Source organism: Bombina bombina, chromosome 4, assembly GCF_027579735.1.
Source record: "Bombina bombina isolate aBomBom1 chromosome 4, aBomBom1.pri, whole genome shotgun sequence".
NCBI lineage: Eukaryota > Metazoa > Chordata > Amphibia > Anura > Bombinatoridae > Bombina > Bombina bombina.
Genome location: NC_069502.1, coordinates 192,650,753 through 192,663,527, shown reverse-complemented (window position 1 = coordinate 192,663,527; position 12,775 = coordinate 192,650,753). Strand labels below are relative to the sequence as shown.

The following is a 12,775-nucleotide window of genomic DNA, read 5'->3' as shown; positions in this document are numbered from 1 at the left end:
TATAAAAGAAGAAAATCTAATGACATGGCCTCCTTGTTCACCTGATCTGAACCCCATTGAGAACCTGTGGTCCATCATCAAATGTGAGATTTACAAGGAGGGAAAACAGTACACCTCTCTGAACAGTGTCTGGGAGGCTGTGGTTGCTGCTGCACGCAATGTTGATGGTGAACAGATCAAAACACTGACAGAATACATGGATGGCAGGCTTTTGAGTGTCCTTGCAAAGAAAGGTGGCTATATTGGTCACTGATTTGTTTTTGTTTTGTTTTTGAATGTCAGAAATGTATATTTGTGAATGTTGAGATGTTATATTGGTTTCACTGGTAAAAATAAATAATTGAAATGGGTATATATTTGTTTTTTGTTAAGTTGCCTAATAATTATGCACAATAATAGTCACCTGCACACACAGATATCCCCCTAAAATAGCTATAACTAAAAACAAACTAAAAACTACTTCCAAAACTATTCAGCTTTGATATTAATGAGTTTTTTGGGTTCATTGAGAACATGGTTGTTGTTCAATAATAAAATTAATCCTCAAAAATACAACTTGCCTAATAATTCTGCACTCCCTGTATATAACAAAACTATATTTAAGTCATTCTTTCTTCAAATGTTGTACTTTGTTATCTGACTACAGTGTCTCTTAAAATATTGAGGGCCAGATTACAAGTGGATTGGTATTTAACGATCCTGCTCGAGCGTTAATTGTTCTAGATGTAAGCTAGCTGGTGTGTGCTGGTATTACAAGTTGCTGGGAAGCATTGCGCTCACGAGAACGCGCTTCCATAGGCTCCAATGGGAGCCTCGTTCTAATGCCGTCAGACGGCATCAGAACCTAAGCGCAGCGAAGGGGGTTAGTAGCACAGAAATGGCAGCAAATTTAAATATATATGTATATAAGCATATACATATATATTTACAGGTAACACCGTTTCCATGGACCACAATGTAAAGGCACTTTTCAGTGCCGTTTTTTTTCTTAACACCCCACTTCCACAAGCTATAGCCCCAAAATACTACCTAGTGCAGTTATTTTATTAATAAAAAAGATGCTGCTCTTATCTATCTCTTAGTATCCATAAAGTTATTGACAACATTATGTTAAAACTTAAATTTCCATTGTTGTATCTGAAACCAGTTAGAGACAGATAAAAATAATTTACCAGATTAAGCAAACAATGGCTTAATAGAATATAGCTATAATGGCCATGTGAAGACTCTGAACTTCCATTTCCTGGAATAAATTACAGGAATGTTTACTGCTAAATATTTCACTAAACATAATTAAACATTTTGGGCTACATTACAAGTGGTGCGCTAACTGTTGCGCCCGAGGGATGTCAGGTTTTTGCTCATGTCGGAAATAACATGCGTATTACAAGTTTAAAGTAAACACGATTGCGAGAGGGTTGTGCGTTTAAAAAAAGTTGAATAAAACACAACATAAATACATTTTACAACAAATTATAGTTATATTCATATTAACATTATCTCATAAAATTATTCATAGAAATATAAAAAAGTTATAAGGGTATAAAAGTATACGATATATGACAAGGTATTTGACTACAAGGGCTTTATTGTTAGGGTGACCATATTGCCGCTTTAAAAAGGGACAAATGAAAAATACATATGTCAGGGCTGTTTTCAGGGCTGTTTAAAGAAATGTTTTGTTTAAGAACCCTGACATATGTATTTTTCATATGTGTCCCTTTTTAAAGCGGCAATATGGTCACACTATTTATTGTATATTTATAAATATCAAATTATGTCTGTTTATATATATATGCACTTTACTTACAGGATAATGTAATTTTTATTGTATACACATATTTACTTATATCTATATATACCTATACCTGCATACCTATTCATAATGATATAAAACTATAGATATCTATTTTACAGTAACATTATCAGAGATATAGAAATATATATTTATTATAAAAAATAAAAAACATTTCTATGTAAAAAAAAATGTGTAAAGCATTGGGGTTTGCACTTTCGATCTAATGCTTGTCGGGTTAGCGCACAGGAATAGTTTCTAACCTCAATGAGCATTATAGAAATATTACATATTAAATAAAAAATATATATAAATAAAATATTAAAAACTATTATACATACTGTAATATATTCTGAATATATATATATATAGATATATATTATGTGGATTATTTAGAAGTTTTTTACAGTATGTATAATACGTTTTCATTTTTGTTAATATTTTTTAATATTTTATATGTAAAATTTTATTAGTGCTAGTTAAGGTTAGCAATTCTTCATATCCGCCAACCCGACACTGTATTAGAGAGATATCTCAAAACACAAATGCAATATGCATATTTTACTTTTATATCTTCTTTTTTATTGTTAAATATATATTTCAATATATATCTAGACCTATATATCTATAGGAATAGATATACAGGTATAAGTATATATATATATATATATATATATATATATAAATAAATGTGTTTAAAATAAAATGGCATTGTGATATGATCGAAGAACATATAAATTTGAAATATTGATAATTCCTGTCGGGTTAGCGCGAGCGATAGTTGTTAAGGTTTTTTCTTCTGCGCTCTCTATTGACTTCTATGGGGAGAAAATGTTAATGTTGTCATTAAATTTGGTAAGCTCACGAAGGGGTTTCAATCGCATGCAAACTTTTTACTTTCAACTTGTAATACGATAGCTATGCACCACTCGCAAAAAGCTTACTTCTAGCAAAGTTAATGCTTGAGTAAAAGCACTAAATAGCTCGCCAATTGGAATCTGGAACTTTATAATTACAATTTCAAAGTATCAATTTTAAGCGTCCCTTCAACTTGAATATATACACCTTCTGTTTCAGGTCTGGCCAGCTGATGAAATATGGATTCAAGAAAATCTTTATTTAAATTGTAATCAAACTGAAGATCTTGAAGATCAGAGACCATATTGCTTTAGTGTTATGGTTGGAAATGGAAAAAGTCATTATTTCAGTACTGAACTGGGCAGCGATTTGCCTGTGTGGGAGAGATCATTCCAAAGAGCAATCTTCATGGAAGTTCAGAGAACGGGAGTAAGTATCTGGATAGTGTGACATCACTCCAGTATTATTATGTTTTATCACTATATCCTTATATCCTTAAAACTTATACAATTGTATTGCAAATATATTTTTAAAAGAAAGGGTACTAAACTAAATTGACAAGCAGATATAGAAATGGAGATTAGATTTGTATGGTGCTTGGAGCATGCTTACTGCATGTGCTTTTTACAGCTGTTCCTACTCGTGCTTTAAAAGTTTGATTGGCAACAGACTCAACATTGCATGTTTGGAAGTAATAGATCATTGAAGAAATTAATTAAAACTGCTGCAAAGTTATCTTGTTACTTTCATGTTGTTTGGGAAGTAAGTTAAACAAAGTGTCTTTCTAAAGCCATGGATAAATGCTTATTAAATAGCTAGAGATGGGATTTAAAACTATAAGTTAGATGAGATTTTAAATCTTGGATTTCAAAAGATTTATGGCCAATGTTAAAATAAAAAAAATTGGAAAATTAATAATCACCTAGATTACGAGTTTTGCGCTATACCGGGTGGGTAAATAACGCAATAAAATAGGCGGTATCCATAGTGCTGCCATTACGAGTTACTGAAAAAACTACTTGTGCTGTGCGTTATGGTGCAATAAGCTCCATACCACACAAAAGTCAAGGGCTGAGTTTACGTGCTTGTGCACCCTTTTCCCCATAGACATCAATCAGAAAAAAACTAACACCTGCGATTGTGGAATGGCAAATTGCCGTAACGCATCCCCATTGATGTCTATGAGGGAAAGAAAGTTACATTTTTTCCTAACAAAAACCCCTTGTCTATGTAGTTTATCTGGCAGATGGTATCCATCATGTTGTTGTTTGAACTTATCATTTGCATATATTTTATTACTTTTCTCTGGTTTGTATTGATTGTATTATATGCAACTTATTTGTGCTGTATGTAATTATTTAATGGTTTTTGTAAGCCTTATTTTCAACCTCAATAAAAACATTAAATGTTAAAAAAAAAAAACCCTTGTCTAAACACCCCTGATCTGCCGCTCCCCGACACTAAATAAAGTTATTAACCCCTAAACTGCCAGCCCCCACATCGTAAGTAATAAACTAAACCTATTGACCCCTAAACCACCGGTCCCCCACATCGCAAAACACTAAATTAACCTATTAACCCCTAAACCTAACATCCCCCTAACTTTAAATTAAAACTTAGAATATAACTATCTTAAAAAAAATAAAAACTTACCTGTGAAATAAAAAACTAACATTGAATTATAAATTAACCTAACTATTCTAATAAAATAAAAAAACTACCAATTAAAAATCCTAAATTACATGATTTAAAAAACCTAACACTATGAGAAAATAAAAACCTAAATTACAAATTTAAATAAACCTAATACTACAAAAACATTTTAAAAATCTAACATTACAAAAAATAATAAACACTTAAAATACGCAAAATAAAAAACTCTAAGATTACAAAAAATAATAAACAAAATGATCAAAAATAAAAACAATTACATGTAATCTAATAGCCCTATAAAAACAACCCCCCCAAAAAAAACACCCCCTAACCTAACAATAAACTACCAATAGCCCTTAAAATGGCCTTTTGTAGGGCATTGTCCTAAGTTAAACAGCTCTTTTACCTACAAAATTAATTAAGTCTAAACAAATCCTAAGCTACCCATTGCCTCTAAAGGGCCATTTGTATGGGCTTTGCCCTTAAAAGGGCATTCAGCTCTTTAATGCCGTTGAAAGGGCATTCAGCTCTATTACTGCCCAATCGCAGGACCATCTATCTTCATCACGGTGAGCTGTGGAGGCTTGGAGCGGAGCTGTCCAGAACCGGCAATGACATCCAGCACGGAGCATCCTCTTCATATGATCACCGCCGTACAGTGAAGCTTGAATGCAAGGTATCCGTTTAAAAATGGGGTACCTTGCAATCCTATTGGCTGACATTTTTAAATCAGCCAAATGGATGATAGCTCCTGAAATCCTATTTTATTTTTAGTGTTTATTATTTTTTGTAATGATAGATTTTTAAAATGTTTCATAGTATTAGGTTTATTTATTTAAATTTGTAATTTAGGATTTTTATTGGCAGTTGTTTTTTAATTTTATTAGAATAGTTATATTAGGTTAATTTATAGTTTAATCTTAGTTTTTTTATTTCACAGGTAAGTTTTTATGTATTTGAAGGTAGTTATATTGTAAGTTTATTTTAAAGTTAGGGAGGTGTTAGGTTTAGGGGTTAATAGTTTAATTTAGTGTTTTGCAATGTGGGGGGCTGGCAGTTTAGGGGTTAATAGGTTTAGTTTATTAGTTACCATTTGGGAGGCTGGCGGTTTAGGGGTTAAAAGGTTTAGTTTATTAGTTGTGTTGTGGGGGGCTGGAGGTTTAGGGGTTAATACTTTATTATAGTGTTGGCGATGTGGGGGGCTGGTGGTTTAGGGGTTTCTAGATTTATATAGTGTTGGCGATGTGGGGGGTCAGACGTTTAGGGGTTAATAGGTATATTTTAGTGTCAGCGATGTGGGTGGGTGGCAGATTAGGGGTTAATAAATTTAATATAGTATTTGCGATGCGGGAGGGTGGCGGTTTAGGGGTTAATAGGTAGTTTATGGGTGTTAGTGTACTTTGTAACATTTTAGTTATGAATTTTGTGAAATATTTTTGTTTCGCAAACTCCATAACCACTGGTCTGAGATCGCGGAATGGTTTGTGTCGGTATAAGCTGTAACGCAAACATTTTAGCCGGACCGCACAACCTGTAATACGACACTATGGAAAATCCTGCACTCGAACATCATTTTTTGAGTATGGAATGGAGGGTTGTGTTAAGGCTAAAATGCTAGCGGTAAAGCCGTACCACAGCGACTTGTAATTTGCGTTACTGGCCATTCCATGCACAATGGCCAATTTTTCAGCTGTATAGCCATACCGCACCATAACGCAAAACTTGTAATTTAGCTGAATTTGTTTTATGTATTTGATGATATGGAAAATATGATCAAATACATAAAACAAATTATTATTATATTTTTAATCTTTTTACCTTATAAATGCAGTATGATACAGGAAACTGTTAAACTGTAAACGTTTATCACTACAGTGCTTTTCTAAAAAAAAGTACTAGTAAACTTAAAAGTGATAAATAGGATATAGATCTAAAAATACCAATCATTTACAAATATTTTAAATGTGTATGTTTTTAAGTAATAACTTATCTAAATGACAGTACTGATTAAAAGTAGTTTTTAAACCATATTTACTAGGTAATAATTATAATTATTTAACACCAATTAAATTACGTAATTTTAATTAAATTGTTAAATTAAAGAAATCCTCTTTCTCATTTTTTTTTTAGATTTTTTTGCAATTAAATTTCATTTGTGTTATGTCATGTCATGTTAATAAATTTTACACCAAGAATGAGCTTGTGGTTTAGTCACAGTTTTAGAAATATGTTCAAAATAATCTGCTGATTGCAGTGTAATGTGTCAATGGCCCAGATTAATTAAAGGGACATAATACTCATATGCAAAATCTCTTGAAACTGATGCAGTATAACTGTAAAAAGCTGACAGGAAAATATCACCTGAGCATCTCTATGTAAAAAAGGAAGATATTTTACCTCACAATCTCCTCAGCTCAGCAGAGTAAGTTCTGTGTAAAAAGTTATACTCAGCTGCTCCCAGCTGCAGGTAAAAAAAATAAAAAAATGAAGAAATGAACAGCAGCCAATCAGCATCAGCAGTGCTGAGGTCATGAACTCTTACTGTGATCTCATGAGATTTGATTTAACTCTCATGAGATTTTATAGTAAGCTTCCTTTACCTGATTGGTGAAATAATATGAGAGTGCATGAAGCTCATCCTTTCAGATGTCCCGGGACAGACATACTAATATGCTGCTTAGAAATCCTTTACAATGGGAGGTCTTTCTTTTTTACATAGAGATGTTCAGGTGATATTTTCTAATCATCTTTTTACAGCTATGCTGCATCACTTTCAAGTGTTTAAATATTTGGGTATTATGGCCCTTTAATACCTTTCTCAAGAAAAAAACTGAAACTTAAAAATGGTGCAATTCAAAAAGCATTGCACTCTCCTGTCGTCATATCCGCAAGTTGGGATGGAGTAGCAAGTTACAATCATAAGAGAAGCTTTTATCTTGTGTCCCTTCACCTCTTCACACACTGTGCAGGAAACCGGCATCAGGAAAATGCCTTCAAAATGTTACAGAACAAATTAAAACATAAAACAAATTCCAGTCCACATTAAAATGAGAACACAAAAAAGAAAAGAAAATTAAAAAAAAAAGAATTGAGGCAACCTCATCATCTTTACAATAGCAAGACACAACAGGTAGTCAAGCAACTTTACAAGGGCAAAGTCTACATTATTATTGCTAAAATATCCCAACCAGGCACCCAGAAAAGCCACAGACACCCTCTTGTTCATTTCTACAAGGCTTCAGAGACATATAAGATGTTCTTATCTACGTTTGCATGAACAATATTGGTCATGTTAAGACTGCTAATGTAAATCCTGTCTAGATTGTAAATTCCCACGGGAATAGGGCACTCAATTCCCCCTGTATTTGTCTGTAAATATATATCTATACATATTTTATATACTTTTGTAATAATTCTTCATCAACTGATAAGAGAACAGAGGGCACCTGACATGCTCTTGATGTGTTCTCTCACTAGTTGATTGATTTTCAGGCAACTGTACCTGGATCCAAGCTTAGGGTTATGGAGGGGGAGCAGAATCAGCCTGGAGTAAGGCCAGGAATGATACATGTTTTTGGGGTTGGAAGAAACAGCACTTTGATTTTTATAAAATGTGGTATTAAAATAAATAAATGCATTAATTCTACATATATACATACATAAACACATACATACATATATACATACATACATACATAAACACATACATACATATATATATATCCTATAATATAAAAGGCCAAGTGTGTTTGTCCGAATCTGTCATGCGCAGTAGAGAGCACAAGAAGAGAGGGGGGAGAAAGAGGGGGGAGAGTGGGGGGAGAGAGAGCAAAAGAGAGGGGTGAGAGAGAGCAATAGAGAGGGGAAGAGAGAGAGCAAAAGAAAGGGATGGAGAGAGAGCAAAAGAGAGGGGAAAGAGCAAAAGAGTGGGGGGAGAGAGAGCAAAAGAGTGGGGCAGAGAGAGCAAAAGAGAGGGAAGAAAGAGCAAAATAGAGGGAAGAGAGAGAAAAAGAGAAGGAAGAGAAAGAGCAAAAGAGAGGGGGAGAGAGAGCAATAGAGAGGGGGGGAGAAAGAAAAAGAGAGGGGGAGAGAGAGCAAAAGAGAGGGATGGAGAGAGATATCAAAAGAGAGGGGAGAGAGAGAGCAAAAGAGAGGGATGGAGAGAAAAAGCAAAAGAGAGGGATGGAGAGAGCAAAAAAAAGGGGAGAGAGAGAGCAAAAGAGAGGTGGAGCGAGAGAGAGTGAAAAAGAGAGGGGGAGAGAGCGCAAAAGAGAGGGGGGAGAGAGAGCAAAAGAGAGGGGAGAGAGATAGAGCAAAAGAGAGGTGGAGAGAGAGAGAGCGCCAAAGAGAGGGGGAGAGAGCGCAAAAGAGAGGGGGAGAGAGCACAGAAGAGAGGGGGAGATCACAAAAGAGAGGGGGAGAGAGAGAGCAAGGGGTGGGACTAGTATACATACATAAAACAAAACATATGTTTAATATGTTTTTAATCAACTGGTATGTTCCTGAGGTAACAAGAAATTCTCCTGTGCAACTACTTGTATGTGCCACTGCTAAAGTGAGTTATGTGCCCGAGAGATTTGGAATGCACAGCTTTAAATATGCAAATATATAGGGCGCAATCCGATATACGGCGTAGTTTTCGGCGCAAGCGAGGGAACACACGCCGGCCGTAATTTCACCTCGCACATCGGGCTATCCAATATACGGCACCGTCAGATGCTAAAGTAGCGTAAGTAGGACAAACTGGCGTTGTTCAGAAAAGTGCGCAAATACCCATTTTAGTCGTTGCAAGTACTTACGCCAGTCTTTTGTTCACGTAAAGTGTCAATAAAGTGTAGTTTTATGCACATTTGGCTAAGACTCATAAAAATAACTCCATCTAAAACTGTGCAACGTAATTACGCTATTCAAAAGTCATATATAAACCCATGCACAGCCGCCATTTTCTTTAGTGTGTTTGGATGGTTCGTTGAGCTACAGAACACTAAAGTGAGTTGAGGATTAGTAATAGTAGTGAGAGAGGCGCAGCATAATAGTTAATTAAGTTGGATTGTTGTTTGGGTAAGCTTGTACATTTACTTACACTTATTTTCACATATTGCACACATATTGCATACATACATATACAAAATACACAACACTTTTTTTTCTAACACCTCACACATTTTATTTCAATTTTACAGTGTGATAGGCTGTTTGGTTATGATTGTGTGTGATTGAACTGGGAGTGAGTGTGTGAGTGTGTGTAGTTTGAGGATGGCAGGGAGAGGTAGGGTGGAGGGGAGGAGGGGAGCGGAGTTGCAGGGAGAGGAGTAATCTATTGGACAGGAGGAGCAGCGGGGTCCCCATCAGGGAGTTAGTGGAGTGACGAGAGGGAGAGTTAGAAGGGATGATAGGAGGGGAGATGCCCAGAGACCAGGCACACTTAGAAGAGGGTCAGAGGGTGCACATGGGGACAGAAGGGGGGAGGAGGGAGAGGATAGGGAGGAACCCACACCAGGGACAACCCAGGGAGGAAGCCAGGTGGGCACAGAGGAGGAGCGCATGAGATGCCCAAATTTCTCATTTGATGAGAATGTTGCGCTAGTCCAGGCCATCATGGACAACCACACTGCCCTCTTTGGCCAGGAGAAGGGCAGAGGCGTTGCCCAAAGGTGTAATGAAGCATGTTCAGCGGTAGAGGAGGCTGTAAACAGTGTGGCCCCACAGAGGAGGACTGTCGAGGGACTGAAAAAAAGATGGAATGATTGCAAGAGGCGGGTGAAGGAGAAGATGGGCCAGGAAGCCATGCACCAGAGGGGAACAGGTTGGTGGTCCACCCTTGGAAGCAGAATACAACGTATGGCAGGAGATGATACGTAACTCTCTGAGTATCACAGCAGTCCGTGGACTTCCAGAGGATCGTGACTCAGGGGTTGCAACCACAGCACCTCATGCTGGTGAGTAACATCCCACACACCAGTATGATATGTATTTGAGATATAACATCCTTTAATGTCACACATTCATGTACACAATGAGGAGCATGGTATTTGGCCTACTAACAAAAACATCTACAATTAGATTTGACATTAATGCTGCTTAACACAATGCAATTCATGATATGAGGTGGAATAGTGCAATACTAACATGTCTCAGAGTAACACAGGCCACAAGCCACATGTAGAGTTTTCAGTAAATGGACACTATAGCCATCACAATACTTTTAGCTCAGAAAGCAGGTTCTGTGCCTACATCAGGCTAAAGTAAATTGTGTGACCATAGTGTCACTTAAAGAACACATTTTCTCCATCACTGACATCACTGACATGTACACATAACTCTTGTATGAAACACATACCTGTATACTGTGCAGATTAAAATCCCTCATCGAGAGTTTGACATGAGAATGAGTATTGTCCCTAGCATGTATCAATGTATATTGTATTCCCACATGGACATATATATGACTGTACTAATCCCTATCATCATTTGACTCCTCCTCAGAACCTCCTGTCACCAGGCTGCAAACTGGCATGCCGCCACCCCCACCACCACCACCAGTCACAGCCATGCAGCCACCTCCACCACCAGTCACAGCCATGCAGCCACCTCCACCACTGGTCTTCATGCAGCAACATGGACATTATGCTCCCAGGCATCAGCTGGGTTGGATTGCCTCTGTTGAGGACCCAGAAGTGATGCCACCACCATTGGCATATGAGCCATGGCAAGATACCTGGCCTGAGGAACATCCTTTTGGTTTTGAGGGGGAGCCAAGTCAGCCACGAAGGTTTGATGTCTTTACCCCCCCCCAACACAATATCAGGCCAGTCATGGCTTTTCCACACAGGTGATGTCGCAAGGTATGCAAAGTGGACAGGCTGAGTAGTCACACACTAGTGGACAATGGGACTACCAATCCAGCATGAGAGCTCCACCATCTGCTTCCCTTGGGAGAGCTCCACCATCCTCTTCCCTTGGGAGAGCGCCACCATCCGCTTCCCTTTGGGAGAGCTCCACCATCCGCTGCCCTTGGGAGAGCTCCACCATCCTCAGATGAGCATATAGTTGAGGTTGTCCCTGAAGCACCAGCAGCTGAGGTTGTCCCTGAAGCACCTGCAGCTGAGGTTGTCCCTGAAGCACCTGCAGCTGAGGTTGTCCCTGAAGCACCTGCAGCTGAAGTTATCCATGAAGCAGATGCAGCTGAAGTTGTCCATGATACACCAGCAGATAGAGCAGAACCTGCACCTAGAATCACTGCTGCTCAAAAGCCTATAGATCCACTTTATTCTCCCCTGGGAGAGGAATACATTTCACTACAGAGGAAGCTGATAACAAGCTGCGAAAGCATTCAAAGAGGCCAACAGAGGTTTCATAGGAGCCAAGAGAGGCTACTTAAGCGTGGCATCGAGCTGCAGAGGGACATTGCAGCCTCATTAAATGGAATTGTCCAAAATCAGTCTCAAATGATGAGCATCCAGTCTGATATGCAGATACAGATGGACAACAGATGGCAGGAACAAAACCAACTCTTGGGTGTGTTGGTTGAGCACTTCACACACCAGCAGGACACTGCCTCCAGCCTTTCATCTGTGGCCAGCACTCCAGCAGAATCATCTGAAGCTTCCCAAACCAGGAGAACCAGAAAATCCACTCCAGTCACCTCTGCCCCCTCATCCAAGAAGCCTAAAAAAAAAAAAATATTCTTATAGTTCACCATAAATCTTGTCCTCTGTTTTTTACCATATAATTGTCATCCACATCCATGTGAGGGGTGTTTTAGTACACTAATATTGTTAAAACATATAATAAGGCCTGTGTGGAAATGGCCCAAAAAATTTAATATTATCCTATTTCTAACATATTCTTGTACTATAACTCCCATCCACAATAGTTGTTTCTGAAGGGTACATATAGTAATATTCACTTGTAAGATGTAAATCAATGTATCTCACATCCAATATAAATTGACCCATTGGTATATATAGTAGTGATGTTACTGATAGGTTGGGCATTATCAGGTGTTTTAAGTCTGCAGGTGAGAGGTTGTGGTGTGTGTGATTGGTTTAACACAATTGCAAAGAGGCAGCCTTCAAGAAGGTGTTAGACATGATCATATGAGCCATCCTAGGTTTTGCTTTCAACTCAGAATACCAAGAGAACAAAGCAAGTGTTCAAATTAAATCTGAAAGTAGTTAGAAATAACATGCCCTATTTAAAAGAAGAAGGTTTTCTTTGGAGTTGACTGTCCCTTTATATATTTTGGCATCAGTGCCAAGCTGTGTTAGCATTAGAATAAATTACACTCCAGTGGGTTCTAAAGAGATGAAGGTAATCCAATTTACAGTAAATAAGCAAGTATATGTCCCCAATGTGATAAAGTACCTACAAGCTCAATCCATTTGACTATTTCAAATACACAAATAAACCTTAAAAAAGCAATATCATAGTATACTGTCCCTTTAACCTTGAGATGCTGCTTAAATG

General features: G+C 37.4%; 1 protein-coding gene across 1 annotated transcript in view; it reads left to right on the top strand.

Moving 5' to 3' along the window:
* The window catches only part of SNTG2 (syntrophin gamma 2), an 804,523-nt gene that overhangs the window by 567,141 nt on the left and 224,607 nt on the right, over positions 1 to 12,775 (top strand). Inside the window, 1 exon segment of the mRNA XM_053711340.1 lies at positions 2,873 to 3,082. Within this exon segment, the coding sequence (XP_053567315.1) occupies positions 2,873 to 3,082 (210 nt within the window).